Source organism: Gracilinanus agilis, chromosome 2 (genome assembly GCF_016433145.1).
Source record: "Gracilinanus agilis isolate LMUSP501 chromosome 2, AgileGrace, whole genome shotgun sequence".
Classification (NCBI taxonomy): Eukaryota; Metazoa; Chordata; class Mammalia; order Didelphimorphia; family Didelphidae; genus Gracilinanus; species Gracilinanus agilis.
This window is the reverse complement of record NC_058131.1, coordinates 322,195,218-322,217,200: the sequence shown is the minus strand read 5'-3', so window position 1 is coordinate 322,217,200 and position 21,983 is coordinate 322,195,218. Positions and strand designations below refer to the sequence as shown.

The window sequence follows — 21,983 nt, the reverse complement described above, 5'->3', positions numbered from 1 at the left end:
CATGTCTAGGCTAGAAGAGAGGAACAGGAAGGTTTCAGGAGTTCATGAAAGGTAGCTTGGTTTAGCAGAAAGAACACTGGATTAAATCACAAAACCCAAGTCTTAAGAGAATCAAATTGACTCCATTTTATGAACAACCTCCATTTGGACAGTTTGGTTTCATTTTTCTGTAAATGATCTGATTTCAGGGCAATCCATATTCTTGCTCATCCCCTCCCAACTCAGGAAGTCCCAAATCTATCCTCCAATAAGAAATTACATTATCCAATTCGACATCCTATTCTGTAACCTATTTATTATTTTCTTTTAATGTATAAAAATGTATTAAAATCCTGTGTTTGAGGTCTTTGTGCCTATTGAGAGTCCCTGAACCCAATTTGTTCTGCAACTGTATACCTTGCACATAAATCATATAGTTTAAACTTTGTTTCATCAGTTATTATAAATTCACTTGTAATAGTTGGTGACCACAAAAGGACTTAAGAAGAGACCCCTGTCCTCTCTGATGATCTCAGAATAACTCCTTAGATTATGCTCCTGCTCAGTTTTCACTGAGAGAGTTTACTGAAGACTGACCTGAAGGTCAGATTCCCCTTCAATCTCAAATTCTTCTAGGCTTAGGTAAACCTTCAAACTCTTTGGGGAACCTTCCATACTGTTGGGAATATTCCCTTAAGAGAAAGTTGGAGGCTTAGAGACAGGAGGTCCTAGGTTCAAATCTGGTCTCAGACACTCCTTAGCTGTGTGACCCTGGGCAAGTCACTTAACCCTCATTGCTTAGCCCTTACCACTCTTCTGCTTTGGAATCAATACATAGTATTGATTCTAAAGTGGAAGGTAAGAGTTTAAAAAAAAAAAAGGAGAAATTTGGGATCTAGTAATAGTAGACTAAAGGCAACTTCACCTAGAAAAACTTCTTATATCCTGGGACCAAGGGAAGGTCCTGGTTCAACCAGGAATGACCAAAACACATGCTATTGAATTATGTGAAATTTGGACTACAACTACAAAAGATTCAGCTGGTAATCTGTTTTGGCCCCAATATGGCACTTTTCATTACTGCGAAGTGAAGAATTCTTAAGGATAGCCATTGAAAATTCTCATTCATCCATGTGAACTGGAAAGACCTCCAGGAATTGATGCAGAGTGAAAGGAGTAGGGCCAGAAGAACATTGTACACAGAGACTGACACACTGTGGTAAAATAGAATGTAATGGACTTCTGTACCAGCAGCAATGCAATGACCCAGGACAATTCTGAGGGATTTATGTAAAAGAACGCTACCCACATTCAGAGGAAGATCTACAGGAGTGGAAACACAGGAGAAAAACAACTGCTTGAACACATGGGTTGAGGTGGACATGATTGGGGATGTAGACTTGAAACTACTATACCAATGCAACTATGTAATAGGGAAAATTTAGATATTATATAGATATATATTTAAGGTGTGGTCGCCAGGAATCAATCAGATCTAGATTGATTCCATAATTAAAACAGACCCAAGTCAGGATGGGTTTATGGTAGTTTATTTATAATTAGGAAGGTTGAAGGTAAAGAGAGAAAGAGAAACTCCGGTCTGGACCAGTGGAGATCTGGACAGAGTAAGAATTAAAAGATTAATTAAATTAGGCTACTAGCCACAAGACCTTAGCAATTAGAGAGGCAAAGAAGCCTTCTTGAGGTAGAGACTCTGGAAATGCCAAGGTAGGCCCAAGGAAGTCAGCCTAACTCACACACATGAGTTAGAAGGGAAGCTGCCTGAGGTCTCAGCAGAGATGCTTCAGCACCAAGTTCAAAGCAGGAACTGCCCCAACAGGAAGTTTGCCATCATATTTGAAAGATAGCAGTTTTCCTCACTTCCTGGAGGTCCACCTCTAATTCAAGTGGACAAATGGCAGCCTCTACACTGCTTTGGACTGCCCAAAGGGCAGTCCCTTGTTCTTGATTTATTACTTATTGTCACATGTGGGTAACTCATCTCCCCTCCCCATTAAGGGAGGTGGGGATGACATTATCTCTGGTGGCTAGAGTCTTAACTATGAATGGGGGGTGGGGGGGAGTGAGCTAATTCCATTTACACAACTATCAACAATTTGGAAATAGGTCTTGATCAATGACACATGTTAAAACTAGTGGAAATGCGCATTGACTATGGGGGGGCATGGGGGGTGTGAAGGGGAAAGTAAGAGCATGAATTATATAACCATGTTAACTTTTCTAAAAAATAAATATCATTAAATGTTAAAAAAAAGAAAAAAGTAAAAAAGAAAATTCTCATTCATATCAAATGCAATATTGGTTTTTCTGTGCCACTTTATCTGATAGGCTATGTCTGACACTCTCCAAAAGGCTTTTTTTCCTTTATCTTCTATTCTGCCTGTTCCTCTGCAACTTCTTCAGCCTATTTTTTTTTTTTTTTTGCTATTTCAACTTCTCTATCTCATGTTTCTTGGCATGCTGCTGCTATACAGGCAGCCTCTCCTTGTGTTTTACCTCTCTCCTGCTGTAATAAAAATTAGATCTCCCCTGAACACAAGGGATCTACTAGCTACAGGCATCCCTGCTACAGGTATCTTTCCTCTCTGGGAAAGGCTTGTACATGATCTAACTAATCCAAATATAATTGTGATGATTATGTTTCAGTCAAACTGAAATAAATAAAGAAGCAAAGCTCTAGGCCAATAACAGGTTTATTGAGAGACCAATGTCTCTCAGCAAAGCTTGTTCATTAGGTTTTCCCTCCAATACAAGACAATTGAGAGTTTTTAGAGTTTTTCTCCTTGTTTTATACCCTAATATTATATCACTTGATATTCCACCCAAATATTCAACCACCAATCCTAGGTCTTAATGGGCAGGAGGTTCATTTAGGATAGATGGGCAGAAGGCACCTTTAGGATGAATGAGTAGGAGGAAAGATTAGGCGCTTCTTAAAGAGGTGTCTCAGCTTTGAGTCCTGGATGGTTAGGCTGGTCTTCAGTCTGATACACTAGCAATGTCTCTCAGTCAAAAGGTCTCTAAGGCCCTCACCATTCATTATCCAGTCATGCCTCATATGGTTTATAGGCTTTCACTTTATTGCAAATTCTAGCTTATGTAAAAAGAGCTAGATATAATGTATAATTTAGATTTTTCCCTTATAAAATATAATTACTGGATTTACATATATAATATTAATATAATTATATAGTATATGTTATATACTATAATATATAATATGTTGTAAATTATATATACAATATAATAATATAGTATTAATATTACTATAATTTTGTTAACCATTAATTAATCATTATCTCATATTAGTCACTTACTGTGGCTAAATACTGATTGTGATAACTGGGGTCTTATTTGAAAAGAATCAAGGGGTCAGGGATTCTGATTTTCTTCAATCCTTAGATGCAAGATTGTCAAAACCAGCTGTCTCCATCACCATAAAGATTAAGGGAGTTCTCCCACCATCCATTCCTCAATATCCTTTGTTCAGAGAGGCCATTGAAAGTATTACATCCATTACTGAACTCTCTGGGGGAATCAAGGTATTATTGTTCTATGTGAATTCCCTTGTTATTCTCCTATTCTCCCTGCTAAGAAACCCAAGCCAAACCCTAATGGCAAACCTGTTTATTGTTTTGTATAAGACTTATGTACTATTAATGCTTACTTTATACCAGTGATGGGCAAACTTTTTTTTTTATTTTAAACCCTTAACTTCTGTGTATTGACTTATAGGTGGAAGATTGATAAGGGTAGGCAATAGGGGTCAAGTGACTTGCCCAGGGTCACACAGCTGGGAAGTGTCTGAGGCCAGATTTGAACCTAGGACCTCCTGTCTCTAGGCCTAGCTCTCAATCCACTGAGCTACCCAGCTGCCCCCTGATGGGCAAACTTTTTAAAGAGGGGGCCAAAGGAAAGGAAATGCTCATCTGTCAGTCTGTTTCTAAGGCAACTCTTTCGAAGTTTCATTGTATTATATCCTATTCATTGTATTTGTCAGATTAGGAATAATGTCATGCAGCTGGATTTATTTCAGGGGGCCGCATCTGGCCTGCTGGTCGTAGTTTGCCCATATACCCATATACCCAGTAGTTCCCATCATCATCTCTTCAATTCCCAGTGAGACTAACTGTTTTGCTGTGATAGATCCTTGCTCAGCTTTTTTAGCATCCTCATTTACCCAGATACTCAGTACCTATTTGTCTTTACCTGGAAGAACACGTATAGAATGCGGACTTGTCTGCTTCAAAGGTATATAGAAAGTCCCACCCTGTTCTCAAATATTGCAGTAACATTTAGCTTCTGTTACTTTCAAGGGCTCCTCTCTGGTTCAGTAGGCTGATATTTTCCTACTAGTAGCACTCAGCATTGAGGTCTGTCAAAACGACAGCCAGTATCTTCAATTTCATCTAATGGGTTATAAGGTTTCCAAATCAAAGGTGCAGTGGTGCCTCCTCCAGGTGAGTACCTTGGTTTTGTTCTGTCTTCTGGAACTTGCTCTGTATCCCCACAACATGTTCAGACTCTTCAACAATTGTTCTTTCAATTAAATACTGTTTTAGGAGCAGCTGGATATTGCCTTCAGTGGATTCTGTCCTTTGACAAGATAACTAAGCCTCTAGTTTTCCTAACCAAATATAACATTTCAGAACCTTTGCAGATTGAACCAGAACATCTTACTGCCCTAGCATGCCTCAAAAAAGTCCTGTTATCAGCAACAGTTCTGGTACTTCTAGATTACAGCAAGCCCTTTTCTTTTCTTTTTTTTGGGGTGTGTGTGTGTGTGTGTGTGTGTGTGTGTGTGTGTATACAAAAGGGGTGGCTTCAGAGTTCCTTATTCAATCCATTAGATCCTCTCTTTACTGTTTAACATATTGGTATTACTCTGCTTAGCTAGATTCAGTGACTGCAAGGGCCCTGCCCCACTTGCAAATAGTAGCAGCCACCATCCTTTTAGTTGAGAAGTCATGTGATTTTGTTTTAGAGGCCTCGTCATATGATTTTGTTTTAGAGGTCCCACTTATACTTCTCCTTCTTGTTTAATTCTGATGTTATTATTGGTTGCTCTTTCCAAATTCTACTCCTCCCAGGAACATTGGAAAAGAATTGATACCATCAGCAAACTTCATGGTGATGCAGAGCATGCTTTTTATCAACAGCAATTGGGACCCATGGATGCTGGATTTGTCATCATATCCATCAGAGTAACCCTGAGTGGTGGGTGGTGTTCTCTATTACTGCAGATGAAATTCTCTCACAACCAGCAGATTACATTGACTCTGAGTATTCTAAAATATTACCTCAGAAAGGGACTTTTATATTTTATACCCTTTGCTTTAGCCACTTGTAGTATTTATGTCCCTGGAAGGAAAATAGAAGATAACAAGCCAAGACTAGTATCACTGATCCAACTTTATAACAAACAATTTATTTTCAAATTTAATGGAACCTTGATGCCATCAAATTTAGGATTGTATCACTTGTAGTTGCCACTCCCCTTCTAAGTTTTCATTTCTGTGTCACCAAGAAGCAAGGTCCTAATGATCCTGTAGATTTAGGAGATTTGAAGATGTGTAGATTGACTTTTGCTTTACTCGATATCATCAAAAAAAGACTTTTATTTGTGCTAAAACTGTCTTTTTAATGGGACTAGAGACAAGAAACCTCAATGTATTTCTTTGGCTAACCTTACTAATAATGGCTAGTTAGAACAAGCATGATGCGAATTTACTGCATTAGTATAAATTTATACTATTAAGAATAATCAAACCTTCTCCTTTAGCATTTGGAAACTAGTAGTCCCATGGACAATTCTTCATAACAATAAACCTTATTTCCCCTTTCCTCTGAATTGGTTTGGTACTTGTGAGATCTCCCATTTGACCCCATTAGCACCAATTTTGAATCATACCATAGGACTAGTAGAAAGAAGCATGGTGGTTAAAACATAAAAAAGATACATGGTTACAATCCCATACTCTAAAAAACAGTATGAAAAGGGATAAAATTCCTTTGGTTCCTAATTCCATGTATATCAGAATCTCTACACTGGAAAGGGTTGCTAGGAACCTCATTGAAATTTAAAAACTCATACAGGCCACAAGTGAGTCCATCTCTTCCCTCCAAATTGAGGTAGATTCTTTAGCACAAATGGGCTTATACCTTAATAAAGCTTCACAAGGAGGAGCCTGTGATATGATCAATCAATCTTGTTCCTTTATTAATTGTTTGGGGGGATTGTGACAAGACTTCAGGAAATCCAATAGGTTATAGCAGAAATACAACTGCCTAAACCAAGTGACCCTGGTGGAATATTTCCTCCTGGTTCTATTAGCTTCAGAGAAATGGCACATTAGCCACCCTAAGTAAATGAGCTCTTTTAAATTTGATATGTTATTACTCTTCTTGGATTTTTTATTGGTTATTATACAAAAGGATGCTTCCTAGTGGTCTTTTCTTGGTTTCTGATGCAGAAAATTTGGCTTATAGAGATACTGCTCCATGGGGGAGAGGGGACATCCCTCCACCCCAAAGGATCAAATGGAGTGAACTATGGAAATCAAACTGACTCCATTTTGTGATCAATCTCCAATTGAGACTTCAGGTTCATTTTCCTATAAATCACCTAATTTTAGGGAATTCCACCTGCTTGCTCACCCCGTCCTAACTCAGAAAGTCCTAAATCTATCCTCCAATAGAAATCACATTACCTAATCCTACATCCTGTTCTGTATCCTGTTTATTATTTTCTTTTAATGTATAAAATCTACACAAAATCTGTATTTTGGGGCCCTTGTACCTGCTGAAGGGGCTTGGACTTGATTTGTTCTGCAACTGCATGCCTTGCAAATAAATTACATACCTCAGATTTGGTTTCCTCAGTTATTATAAATTCACCTGTGCCAGTCTAAATTCTGGCTTTGCTTCTTACTAGGTGGGTCGCTGTGGGCAAGCTAGATAATGTCTCTAAGCTTCAGTTTCCTCATTATAAAAAAGGAATAATACTTGCACTACTTACCTCACAAGGTTGTTGTGAGGAAAGTGCTCTATAAATCTTATAATGCTGGAGAAATTAGTCAAGCTCTTCCCTTCTATGAACCTGTTCTTCATCTATAATATGAGAACAATCATATTTGTACTACCTACCTAACACTGTAGGGTTAAAAGGAAACCCTTTCAGACTATAAAACATTATATAAATGTTAGTAGTTATTATTAGTAATAATTTAAATAATATAATATTAATGATTATACATGACTTGGCTTCTCTGGGGCTTTGGCACTGACCTCAGCTGACCTGCTTCAATGCCCGGCAGTAGATGCCTCTCAGACTGGAACCAGCTTTCTTTTCCTTGACTCTTTGTCTTTGATGTTGTTGTGTAAAGACCACTGGATCTGTAGTAAGAAGGCCTTAGTTTGAATTCTAGTTTTGCCACTTATTACCTGTGTGACCTTGGGCAAGTCTAGGTCTATGTTTCCTCCTCTGCAAAATGAAGGGATTGAAATCAATGACCTCTGTAAATCCTGTATTACTGTGGTAGTTGCTGTTTGGTTTAACCCTTTGACTTCTAACTCCATCTGATTATACTCATGGTCATATTTTGAATAAGAACAAAGTTTAATTTATAGTTTGAAGGCTGGCCTCAATGTTCACATTTCTCTAATTTAAAGAACCTTTCACAGACCTTTGCTCAGAAAGGATCAGTTTGAGAGAAAATATTAACTACATATTAAAAAATTAAATTTTCAGAAATATATAAATTACATGTAAGTACTTTTATATATTATTAATAATTTGTTAATTCATTTTTGAGGCCCTACATTCTTACTGGTCTTAATCTTCATGTAAATTCCATTGGCTCAGTACAAACAAATCAACAGCTGCTAATAGGGACTTGGAGATCTACAGCTTTTTTTTTTTTTTCCTGTTAATCACTTAGCAAAACTGGAGAATGGTTTCAAGAAGTCTGGAAAGAAAATAGGATGAAGGTAAGAAAATTAAGATTGTTGCTCCAGTTTTGCCACACTTAAATTATTGAAATTCATGAATTGACAAGAAACTTCCCAATGCAAATCAAACTTTGCTTTTTATTCAGTATAGTAATCAAGTTCTGTACAAACTTAAAATTCATCTTTTGATCTACACATAATCAACATAGGCAAATCACTTTACTTCCTAGGACTAAAAGTGCAAAATGAAAATTGGGCTACCCAATCTCTAAGTTTTTCTTCCTGTCCTCAACTTCTATTTATCATGTTCTAAGGTCTTTCTTTTCTAACTCAAACCTCCTATATTCCATTCTCATCATATATTTTATACTCTCATCTACCTTTGAGACCTTCTATTCTAGAACTATCTGATTAGAGAGGTGAGATATTCTATTGAACTCAGTTCCAAGCAGACTATAGACACAGTGCTCAGTGCTCCAGTTGATCATATTCTAACAAAGACAACAAACTAGATTACCAAAGAAAGTGACCAGAATTGAGGAGTCTGTTGACCATATAATTTGAATCCAGTATAAAGATCTTGGGATACTTGTACTAAAGAAAATTTGAAGAGCTATTATGTAGATAAGATAGTAAGCTCTATCTTCCTTGGTCTCAGAGGGCAGAACTAGAAACAGTTGGAGCAGGGAGCATTACAGAGAAGAGATTTTAGTTTGGTCAAGAACTTTCCAACAATTAGAGCTACACTACAGAGGAAGGAATGGGATGCTTTTTGAAGTAATGAATTCCCCCCTTCATGGGACAAGTTCAAGCAAAATATCACTTGCAAGGGTGATACTGCAGAAGAAATTCCTGCATAGGGTGGAAGGCAAAAATATGTGACCTCTAAGATCTTTCCAATTATTTTAACAAACTACAAAGATAATCCTGGTACAAGTCAGAACATAAGTGTAATAAGCCTGATGACAATTTCAGAGTTGGCAAGGACCTCAGTGGTTACCAACTCCAATCTATGACTGGAAAAGGGTCTTACTACCATATATTGATTAAGTGGTCACCCTACTCTGCTCAAAAGCCTCTAGCAGAGGAGGGACAATTACCTCTGGAGACAGTGGATTCCTCTTCTGAATAGCTCTACTTGTTAAGAACTTTTTCATCACAGTAAACCAAAATATTCCTCTCTTCAATTTCTACCCATTATTTTAGTAGTTACGCCTTCTAGGGTCAAATTGAGCAAATCTAATTTGTCTTACATAGGACAGCCTTTCTATAGTACTTTAAGGCAGCTAACATGTGCCCCAGAGCCTTTTCTTTTTCATGGTTAAACATCCTCCCTAATTCTTTGAACATAAAGAGAGGTACTTGAATCTATGAGGGGCTGGAGGAGGGAAAGAACACATCCTGTAGAGGGGTTCTAAGACTTCAGAGATGGTTTATTTCACTCTTGTCCAGTGTAAGAATCTCCTCTACAGAATTCCTGCCTTTGCTCAGAAAGAGTCAGTATTAGAGAACTTTCTACCTTTTGAGTCATCACACTCCATTGTTGGATTTCAAAATTAAGAAAATCCTTCATGTTAAAGAAAAATATACACTAGTAATAGGAATAGTTGACATATAATACTTCTGTAAAATATTTTCACATCCATTACTTGACTTCATCCTTACAGCAGCTCTCTGAATGAGGTAGTGCTGGTATTATTATCTACATTTTACAGAAGAGGAAACAATCTTGGCAAAGTTAAATGTGTTGCCCAGGATCGTATTGCTTATAAGGGTAGAAGCCCATGTCTTTTGCCTCCAAATCCAATGATCTTGCTCAAATACATCTACAAGAACCAGGACAACATTTCTAAAAAGATATGGAAGAAAAATTAAAGTTTACCAACTCTTCCATTAATAGCAAGCTAGCCTTCTCTCTTCTTAAAGAGATGTCATTTTCTTTGTTTGGGAAGGAATAGGATAGCCTGGTGGACTTTATAGTATGTTCATTATCAGCAAGCCTTACATATCTAAGATTCTGAAAAACATTCAGGTTTAGATGACTTCCATACATTATTGCCTGGGTCACCAAGCAGAATGATTAGAGATTGTGAAATGGTCTTCCATGTAGTGGAGGGTTTGTATAACAAACAAAGAAATATTGCCAATTTTGACAGTTGTTGTAAAGTGAATTTATAAAATAATTCATTAAAGCGGTTTCTAATAATGGTTTTCCTTTATTGATCTATATTTCTACTTCTTTTCTACCAGTAATTCTCAAGCACTTACTATATATATAATTTTGGGAGGAGCTCCTTGATGATTATGAAATAAACCTGAGAAGTGACCTTTAGTACATTATAATCTAGTTGGGGGGTGGGGATATGATATCAAATAAGTAACAATTCAAGACACTGTAATGCTAGCCTAAAAGACCTAGGTCTGAGTCCCAGCCCCACCATTCACTTACTATTGATCTTGGGGAATTTAATTTTCCTTTCTTAGCCCCAGTTTCCTCATGAAAATAGTAATTGCACTATAGATCTAAAGGTCATGAGAATCAAACAGATAATGAACATCAAGCACTAAACTAGACAACTAAAGTGTCTGCCAAGGAGATGACAGATGAGATAATAGATATTATACCATTTAAAGCAATATGTAGATGTAAAATATTATTGGTGTCAGGAATATAAAGTTTTTCAAATTGGAAACAATCTTTTTAGCCTCAAATAAAACGATGATTCTAGCCATTTAATTAATGTAATTTTTTAGAATACAGAGCAAAAAGAACAATGTATTAGGAAGTATAAGACCTTGGGTTTAGGGCTCAGTGCTGTCACTAATTAGTCCCATGTCTCTGAACAGTTCAGTAAGCTCCTTTAGGACAAGGACTATTTCATTTTTGCTTTTGAAATCTCCAACTACAGCACAATGCCAGGCACATAGTAGGATCTTACTAAAGGGCTGTTGACTGATTAACCTCTATGACCTTCATTTTCCTCATCTATAATGAGGGAATTAAATCAGCAAATTTTAAGGTTCCTTTTGCTCTGGTACTCTATGATTCTACACTTGCAAGTATTAAAGTAGTATTAGATATTTGGAGAAATACTTTAGGACTAAGTTTACCAGCAATATGCAATGCACTTGTTTTAGTTTTTATATTTTATTAGAATATGCTAAATATGCCAGCATACCATTGAAAAGATTGATTAAAATGTTATAATTTTGAGTATTGTGTCAAATTTGCAATACTACAAGGAGGCATCTTCAAATGTAACCAGATGACCCATATTTAAGGATTTTCCTATGTACTGAGGAAGGAGTTATATAAAATGATGGTTGCATCATAAGAATCACAAAAAAACCTAAATGGCTTCTCCAATAACAAAACATGTAGACAAACTTCATCCCTTTTTTGGTTGGCTTTCTAGGCTGATAGTTCAGGGGAATAATGTAGACATTGGATCTGAGCTGCAAGAGACATTAGAGGTCATCTGGTTTAACCCCTAATATGTTTTTGAGAGATTAAGTATGCCCAAGGTCATGCAGATAATATATAGCAGAGCTTGGGATCAAAATGGAAAGTATTTTGACTCAAAATGCAGGGGTTTTTTTTTCCACTATACCTCACTGACTCCCTAAATTTAACTAGATTTAGCAATATATTTGACAAATACTCTTGCTCTACTCTTGTGAAAAAGTTGTCAAGATGCAGATTACGTAATCTTCTGGTCAAGTAGATTCAGAATTAGTTGAATAGTCAAGCCCCAAAATTCATGGCTTGTTGATGAATGGGGAGGTCTAAAAACTTCCCTGAAATATCTCAGAGAGCTGTGTTTGGCCATATACTATTTAACACTGCTATCAATGGCCTGGATAAAGGCATAAATGGCATATGTATCAAATTTGTGGATAACTTAAAGCTAAGAGGATAAGCAACACATTCGATGCCAGAATCAGGCTTCCAAAAGATCATGGCAGGCTTGAATATGGGACTTAATCTAAGTGAGAAAATTTAATAGAGGGTAAACACAAGTATAAATCTTATTTTTGGATTAGGTAAAAAAATGACCGCAAATAGAAGATAGGACAGATGTTCACCTGAAAAATATTTGGATGTTTTGATGGACATGAGTCAATAGGTGATATTTAATGGATCTGTGAATTCATTGATGTGGGTACCCTTTTATTAGTCCAGACTGTAATAATCTATCTTTACTTTCTCATCCTGTAGCATTCTTAGCCATAACTTTTGTGAATCTTCCAAAGGGTATTTACTTGACTTGATGATGATCTTCTAGATTTCTTCAAGTTGCATAATCACCTATGGGGCAGATAGGCCTAACAGTGGTTACTCTTCACTCTTTCAGCATCTCACCTTCTTCTTTGGTCATACTTTTTTAAATAATGTCTTTTAGACCACTACTTGCAACATTTTGTTGATAACACACTGTTATCTTTTCCCACTCATCATTCATTGCTTTATTGCCATTTAGATTACCTGTAGCTTGAAGATTGTGACATTCCATGCTTTGCAGTCATATAGGATCACCAGAAGATAATGGTGTAAAAAAATAGTACTTTGTTTTAGGGAAAAGCTTTGTTTCTGGGATAAGTCCTCATAAATATCCTAAAAATCCATATAATAAGATTCCTTGAAAAATGTAACAGAGGTTGCTTTATTAAATGACTCTCTAATCATAAATATCAACCTAGATATAAAATAGGACAATCCATGAGTCACCAAGTGTATTTGCTATTGTCATAGAAGAGATCCAGTGCAAAGAAAAATAAAAGAGAGATTCTTTATAAATGGTGAGATCTTCCAGATATTCTAGTAATATAATATGGTAGAGAAAAAGCTAGTGTGATTTTGAGTTTCACTAAGAGAGGCCTGTGCCTAAGATTATTGTTCTATAGTCTACTCTAGTCAGATTACATATAGATTATGGTATTCAGTTCTGAGTTTCCCAGTTTAAGAAGGATAGTCATAGGGGAAGCCAGGTAGTTGAGTGGGTAGTGTAAAGATGGAATTAGCTCACCCCTATTCATTCTTTAGACATTAGCTACCAGGAATATATGACCCTACCCAACTTAGAACCTGGCCTGGAGACTAGAGGTGCCAGGTTCAAATCTGAACCCAGACATTTCCTATCTGTATAACCCCAATCGCCTAGTCTTACCACTCTTCTGCCTTGGAATTGTATCCATTCTAAGATGGGGCAAGGATTAAAAAAAAAAAAGACAGCCAGAAATTTAGAAAACATTCATATAAGGAGAACTAGTATGGTAAAGGAATCAAGAACCTTCCATATGAGAATAGTTTGAAGGATGTAGAAATATTTAACCAGGAAAAAATAGAAGACATAATATCTAGTTTCAATAGTATCTGAAGGACTGTCACATAGAAGGAGTATTAACATGGCCTCAGAAGGCAAAACCAGAAGGAACTGGGTGGAATTTTCAAAGAAGAAAATATAAACTTGATGTGAGGAAAACTTCTTAACAACTAATGATATTTAGAAGTAGAATGGGTTGCTACCTTAGCAAGTAGTAGGTTCCCCGCATTTCAAGGCTTCCAGCAAAGGCTAAATGATTCGTCATTGGGTATTTGGAAGGAAGAATTTTTGTTCAGGTCCCACCCAGCTTTTACATTCTATGAGATAATATGCATAAAATACTGTACCCTAAAGCGCGATATAAATGTGTTGTTACTACTACTACTACTACTGTTATTATTAAAAAGGTTTCTTCTTGTTTTGACATTCTGTGTTCTAGAGTCCCTTTTAGCTCAAACATTCTATATTTTCCTGTTCAGGGTGCTAAAGTCCTTTCCAGATCTAATGATCTGACTCTGGTTATCTCAAACATCTCAGGAATATTACCTTCACTTAAGTGATTGTCCTAGTTGAGGAGAAAGGGTAAGAGGATTGATTTTTGAAGGAAGAGAATTTAAAGTGATGTGGTGTGCTGCACATAATAGGTACTTAATAAATGCATATTGAATTCAGTTAAATTATAAACACAATCCACTATTTAGAGATAGTTTTCTCCCTCCATTTAATACCCTGTATTGCACTGCCATTAAGAATCAGCTACATGACTTAGGGTGAATCACATCTTCTCTCTGGAACTCAGTCTACCCATCTATAAAATGATCCCCAAATGTCCTACCTTCACTAACATTCTATGAGTCCAAGAATTTGTGTGTCATCTGAGACATAGAAAGTATCACCACCCCTCTCAGAATATCTTATAACTTAGCATAAACCACAATTGTAAAAAGGAACATTTAGGTGGTAGAGAAAAAGCTTCAAAGTTAGAAGTTCCTTAAAGAATATTTCTTAGAAATGAATTGTTCTGGTTCATTGCTATAATGCAAAGCATAATTCCACTACCACCCAATCTTAAATAAGTGCCTCACATGGCACTGTGGAAGGCCAAGGCAAAGAAATTCTATAAGGTTTATCACTGGAGCCAGAAAGAACCTGGCATTCTTCTGTCCCTCTCCTCTCCTCTCCTAAACCTCAAACAGGAAAGCCCTCTTCTTAGAATGAATCTAAACAATCTGATTTGTAAGCACCTTCTTTGTATGAGGATTTCAATTTGGAGAATGATTTGATTGCTTCTGAAAATGGTCAAAGACCACATCTTACAGAGACTAATTATTCCCTTAAAATGTGCAGATCTATCCTTTTGCTAAAATAAGATCTGCCACCAAAGTTAAATTACATAGTACATCAATGTCCTCCATATCCTCAGTTCTGCCATTCTGTCAATGTAAAAAATTTACAACAGATATAATCTCTGTGCACGGGTATAGGGGGAAGGGGAAGAATCAAGTCCTAGAAAATACAAGCTCAATTTTAAATAGAATTTTAATTTTAATGAAAGCTTCAGGGAATACTGTTTATGCCGCTTATCTTTCATACCTGGTGATTAAGTTAATTTATACTTAATGGAAAAGGATATTTCTAATCCCCAGACAGGCTCAACATCTGTCTGTGACTATGTTTTCTGAAGCCTAAAGCTGCTTATGATTGATGTAATAAAACTGGGCTGCTGCAGAACTGACACCTGAAGGATATTTGTAAAGGGGGAGGAGAAGAGAGATGTTATTTTTTTACTTGGTGCTTGTGCTTCAATCAGATCAGAATCCTGAGCTTTCCATTTCACCACCCATTAAAATTCTGCCTGGTACTGTCTTCATATTATTTATATATGCATGAAAGGAGAAAAGGAAACAGTAAGGAGGTACAAAATGTTTTGTCATTCTTAGGATCATAGAACATCAAAATTGGAAGGGATCTTAAGGTCACTTAGTGCAACCTTTACTGTAAGTAGGAATTGCTTCGTAATCTCAGATTAGGAAAAGATCTCAGATGTCAGCTAATCCAAACTCCTACTCAAACCAGGAAGAACAATTTATATTTATAATAAGTATCTTTAAGGGTTTGAAACTTCCTTTTACTGATGAGAAAACTGAGACTGAGAGATAAAGGGGCTTTTCCATAGATGATCATTGGCTGAGTTAAGATTTATGTCCAGGTCTCCTAAGTCTACATTCAGGACTGCTTACATGCTACTTCCCTATCTTTTCTGCTCTACAGTCTATGAATCACAGACCCTCAAATCTGAGAGAGACCATGGTGGTCATTTATTCCAACTTCTTCCCTAGGAAAGATGGATGAAATGTCCATTAAAGGCAGAAAGGAAGGGAATCTACAAAATGAAAATACACCTTTACATCTCATCTTATTTCTGCCTCTGGAGCAATGTTTCAGGAATTCATGTTCTTTAGTAAGAGCATTATGATGTAAGCATTATTATACATTATTATTGTATTTACAAAATTATTATCATAACATAAATGTAGCATATTAGGAGCTGATTATCATTCACCTTTACAAAGGGCTTCATCATAAGAATCAGAGAATATTAGAGTTGGAAGGAACCTAAGAAATGTTCTAATCAAATCCCTTTATTTTACAGATGAAGAATCTAAGCTGTGAAAGTAAAAATAACTTGCTTGAGCTGACACAGTGAGCCAGTAGTGGAGGTATAACTATAACCCAAGTTACAGTCATAGTCATATAGTCAGTCAGTGTCTCCTAGTCATGAGAGTTTGCCCCAGCTCACAACTAGCAAAAGGCAAAGCAAAGATCTGGTAACAGAGGCTTATCAAAATCAGCGTCTAGGTCTACTCAGGAATTAGCTTCTTCTGGCTATGATAAAAAAAAAAAATTAACATTGCACCATTGAGGAATAAGGATTCTTGTTGGAGATTTCCAGTTTTAAAAGACCACACTAACAAGGCGGTTTTTATTTGAAGTGAAATATATTGATTTTCTAAATTCACCTTCTGGGTTGAACTTGCTTTTACTTACTATCAATTGCACAAAGACAAGATGGGAGAGAGTGGCAATAGAAAACAATGTGAAAAAAAGATTTCATGATTTTTGAAGTTTACAAGGTCAGCGTGATCAAACAATGTGATCTGGCTGCCAAAAAAAAAAAAAAAGCTAATATACAAAAACTTTTTTTTGAATCCAACCATTTTGGAGAGCAATCTGGAATTAAAGAGTTATAAAATTGTGTATGCCTTTTGTATACCGGTAATCACTACTAGGTTTATTTCCTAAGGTGATTCAGGAAAAGGGAAAAGAACCTACATGTTCTAAAATATTTATAGAAGCTCTCTTTGTAATGGCAAAGGACTGGAAATTGAAGGGATGCTCATCAATTAGGGAATGGCTAGGCAAGGTGTGGTATATAATTGTGATGGAATACTACTGGACCATAAGAAATTATGAGCAGGTTAATTTTGGAAAAAGACAGAAAGACCTACATGAAATTATGAAGAGTCAAAATGATAAAAAAAAAAACAACCAAGAGAACATCATATACAGAAAATTGTTTGAAGAATGACTTGTGTATATCCACCTCCATAGAAAGAACTGATAAACTGAAACAGCAAGACTTAATTTTATACATACATACTTGTCAAATGTTGTCTTCTTTAGTGCAAGGAGGGGAGAGGAGCAGAGGGAGGAAGTTGCCTGGGAATTTTAATGTAATAAACAAATAATGAATTTTTTTAAAAAGCTAAGTAATTTTAGGCTGCATTAATAGAAGGTTGCAGAGTGAGATTAAAAAAAAAAAAAACCAACCAACCAACCAACCAACTACGAACTGCTGGAATAGCAACCCAAAGTCCTGAGGTCCAGTTCTGATTCTGCCTCCAATTAAGCAATGTGACCTTGGACAAATCATTTTACTTTTTTGTCATTCAGCTTCCTCTTTTATAAGATGAGAGTTTGGTACTGATGAGTTCTGAAGTCTCCTATCATTCTAATCCTTTAGTTTCTAAGGGTGCTTCCAGAATCAAATTCTATAAGACACAATGTTATTTTACCTAAATAAGCCATATTCTACATATATACATAACTTCTCACAATCATGATTACTGTACTACACTTATGTTGAATACATCCCACCCTCCCAATATAATCAGTAGAAATTCTTTCTTTAGACCATCAATAGTTGCCTTGGGCAAATTGAAGTCCACACTCAAGAAAGTAAAGTTTCCACTAGATCTTCAATTCCCCTGAAGTTACATATTCCCAATATTGCTTATTTATTACTTAAAGTTTGGACCTTGTTAACTTACAAATAGATTATTTTCTTTTTTTCAAAGGACTGACATATTCTTGAAATACCTATTTAATTTCTGTAAGTCTGTTTCTGCTACCTACTTCTGATAAGGAACCATGAGAATGGTTTTGAGTAGAGTCTGGTAGCAAAAGTGCCAGACTAAGAACTGGAAAAACTTGGCTATGAATTCCACTTTAGAGACTTACTAACTGTGGTATCATGGGAAGGTCACTTAATTTTCCTGAACCTCAGTTTCATCAACTGTAAATTGGTGTCTCTACCTCATTGAACTAGTGTGAGGTTCAAATAAGATCATGTTTGTGTAAAACACGCACTACACAAATATCAGCTATTATTTTTAGTTGAAGTTCATTATTTATGAAAAATAAAATCAAATTGATATCTCCACTACTTGTCCTAACAAGACAATGATCTCCCAGAAAGTTGTAAAGAGCATCCCCTTTGGCTAGTTTGGTGAATACAACCCTTTCCCCCTCCTTATATCAAGGCCTTTTGACTTTTGTTACTTCAGCACTTCAAAGTATAGAACAGTGATTCCCAAAGTGGGGACTATTGCCCCCTGGTGGGTGCTACAGTGATCCAGGGAAGCAGTGATGGCCACAAGTGCATTTATCTTTTCTATTAATTGCTATTAAAATTTTAAAAATAATAATTTCCAGGAGGCTAAGTAATATTTTTTCTGGAAAGGGGGCGGTAGGCCAAAAAAGTTTGGGGACCACTGATATAGAACATCACATTTAGCCCTGGGTTTAAGTCAGATCCCAGCTTTGCCCATTAACAGCTTTATGACTTGGAGGGAGGGACTTCATCTCCATAACCTCAGTCTCTTTCTGTAAAATGGGGATAATTATATCTTTATAAATTTTGTTTACATTATTTCAAATAAGATAATGTTAAATATTCTGTGCTAATATGCCTTTGTGATGATTGGAGTAGAATTTGAGCTATTTTTGTTACTGAAACAAGAATAAACTTTTCTTGCTAAAACTATGTATGCGGCATTTTTCTATGTTAATTACTGTTGAATGGGTTATATTAAGAGTATTTACCCAACCAAGAACACTAGCTCTTCCATGAAGCTTCCCCTAATCTTCTCAGAAAGTAGTAATTTCTTTTCTTAAATGAAAACGTTTTACATATCTCATACTTATTTCCTAATTTGTATTATATTTATTTGAATATTATCTCATACTTCTTATTCTATATAACTTCCTTGAAGGCAAAAAAAAAATTGCCTTACTTTTTCTTTGTATAGTTCTCCCATTGCCCAGATGCATTAGCATCTGATAAATGTTAGTTAAAAAAAAAAAAAGAATGAAAGAATGAATGTAATTTACTGGAATTAATAGTATGTGTTTTTTTTTCACTTATTTCCAACTTTTGAGTTTTGTGCTACTATTAATTGCAAATACACCAAACTTGGGAGGAAAACGTACATAAAGCTAAAGGGGGAGAATTTGGAAAACCATGTCTTGAGAAGGAACAGTTAAGTTTCTTAAAATAGGATATGAATTTGAGGCTGATACAAAATACTCATATTACTCTCCAATCCCCCAGCTTCTTCATCTGTAAAATGATACCTTACATGATTGTTGTGAGAAAAAGGCTTTGCAAACCTGAAAGCATCAGGGAAATATGAAGTGTTCATATGATTACTCTGACACTTTATCGTTTACAATGCATTTTGTGAGATGTGCAGAAAACAAGAGGCCCAGAGAGTTGAAGTGACCTGACTATCAACACTAGGCTAAGCAAGAGGCCAACTTTGGGCTGAGGCGTCAGGCCTTCTGACTCCTGGCAGTCCTCTCTTTGTTGTATCTCTACAGGAAACCCAATTAATGGATCTGAGAATAGTATTGGTCAACCTTGAAGGAGAGAATAAAAATGGGTATTTCCAGACAGGGAGATAAAAGAAGGCCTGAGCTTTTTCCTTAAGATATACCTCTGGGGGGATAGAACAAGTCTTATTTGACCAGAGTAAGACGTGTTAGATCCAGATGCTTTTATTATCTAAATTCATACCTTAGGTTTTTCCAACCTAGTCAGAGCCCTCTGAACATTCCCCCAAAGTGGTCATTTTTCACAAGAGGCTTGCTGCTAACCTGCATGTCTGTAAGCAATTTGAGGGGACACTATATAATAAACCACATAGGAAAATATTGATTTTTTTCTCCTTGTAACATGTTCTAATCTAGATATAGCTTTACTTCACAAAAAAAAAAATTTTAGGTCCTGTTTATATCCAACACACTGGTGAAGATGGCTAGCTCAGCTAAACAAGAAAGTGAGTCTTTCAGAATTGATTCATTTGTCTTTTGCCTGTTATAGTTGTTTGTTTGTTTGTTTTTTTGTCTTTTGCCTGTGATAGGTTTTTTTCCTTCCCAATCTCCTACCAAAGTATTTCTGAAGAAAAGAGCAATAAATAGGGGACAGCTGGGTAGCTCAGTGGATTGAGAGTCAAGCCTAAAGACGGGAGGACGTAGGTTCAAATCTGGCCTCAGACACTTCCCAGCTGTGTGACCCTGGGCAAGTCACTTAACCCCATTGTCTAGCCCTTACCACTCTTCTGCCTTGGAGCCGATACATAGTATTGATACTAAGATGGAAGGTGAGAGTTTAAAAACACACACACACACACAAAGAAGATTAAGTCAGAGAAGCATAGATTCACCAAATCTGGAAGTGACTAAATCATAAAACTTGGAGCTATAAAAGAAATTATAGCATAATATCTTAGAATATGTTAAAACTGAGAGAGTTGCAAGAAGATAAAATGTTAGAGGTTATAGAAATCCTATAGAAAATCCTAAGTGGTATTATTCTGTAAAGGGTTTCACTTAATCCAGCTCTCTCATTTTACAGATGAGCAATCTGAGGCCTTAAGCAGTAAAATGACTTTTCTAAGGTCAAAAAGACAACAAGCAGCAAAGCCAAGGTTCAAATCCAGGTCCTCCTCTTTCTTCCTTTAATTTGGCCATCCATTTTTGGCTTGAGGATCCTCCCTAGAATCTACTACTTTCCAAGGCAGTCTGTTCCATTGTTGGATAACTGATTGCTAGGAAACTCTTCCACACAGTGAGTTTTTATTGCTATTACTATGCATTTCTCTAAGTCATGTATTGCATAGTATGTCTGCTTCTTAGTTACTTTTACCCATTGGTCCAGGTTTTGCCCTATGGAGCCAAATGAATGTCTTTATTGTTTAATAACACTTCAAATTATTTGTAGACAATAATCATTCTCTTAGAATTTTATTCACTTTAGACTTTGAAACTCCCCAGTTCCTAATCCATTTTTTTAAAGTTACTGATCAAACAACAAAATATAACAAACTCCTTATGACCTCAAATCAGCATTTCTCCTCTATTATGTCTCTTTGCTTGGGCAAACCCCCCAGTAGAGCCATCCTTTCTAGATACCAAAAAAGTAACAAAAGAATCCTGAAATTCTGCCTCTGGCACTTCCCAGAAGTGCCTAATTACAGACAAATCATTTAAGCTCTCAGAATCTCTGTTCACTTATCTGAAATGGGGATAATCATGCTAGCACTGAAAGGCAGCATGCTGTAGAAGTTAGAGAGCTAGCATCAGTCAGCATGGCCTGGGTTCAAGCCTTGCCTCTGACACATAACAACTGCATGACAAGGGCAAGTCGCTTAACCTTCTCAAAGCCTCAAGCAACTCCTTAAAATTGGGTATTTCTAGATAGGGAGATAAGAGGAGGTCCAAGCTATTCCTTTAAGAAATACCTCTTGGGGATAGCACAAGTTTTGTTTGACTAATGGAGGATATGCCAGATCCAGATGCTTCTATCACTTAAAATTCTTCCCTTGGGTTTTCCCAAGCTAGTCAGAGACCTCTTAACTCTCCAAAAAAGTGGCCATTTCGAATTCATTAGCAGTGGAAGTTCTTTACCATGACCCTGATGAAATCACAAATCTGCTTAAAAAAAAGAAAATAATCTATGCTTCCCATAGTTACAACAGGAAAAGTGCTTTACAAATCTTTAAAGTGCTATGCAAATGTGAATTACTAAATTATGTTTATTGAGTTCAGTTAGAAGAGGGCAGGATGACTATAGAAAACTCATATTTGCATCTTTCCTTTCATGCTCTCCTTGGGCTCCAGGAGCTCTGACATTTCTATCATATCATTTTCTTCTCCAAATCGGTTTTCTTCCCCAAAGGGAAACAGAAGTTTAGAGGACATGAAGGTTCAGAGGTGATTAGGTCTTCTTATGGTGTGGGTTTTGTTGTTGCTAATCTTTTGAGCTAGAAGGAGAGCCTGTATTATCCTTAGATGTCCCAGCTCACAGTCTTCAGTTTGGAAGTAACTTATATATATATATATATATATATATATATATATATATAT

General features: G+C 36.3%; 1 protein-coding gene across 1 annotated transcript in view; it reads right to left on the bottom strand.

Annotated features, from left to right (window-relative positions):
* Window positions 1-21,983, bottom strand: part of TTLL11 (tubulin tyrosine ligase like 11) — a 276,026-nt gene that overhangs the window by 87,125 nt on the left and 166,918 nt on the right. The window contains 1 exon segment of the mRNA XM_044664257.1: window positions 7,288-7,395. Within this exon segment, the coding sequence (XP_044520192.1) occupies window positions 7,288-7,395 (108 nt within the window).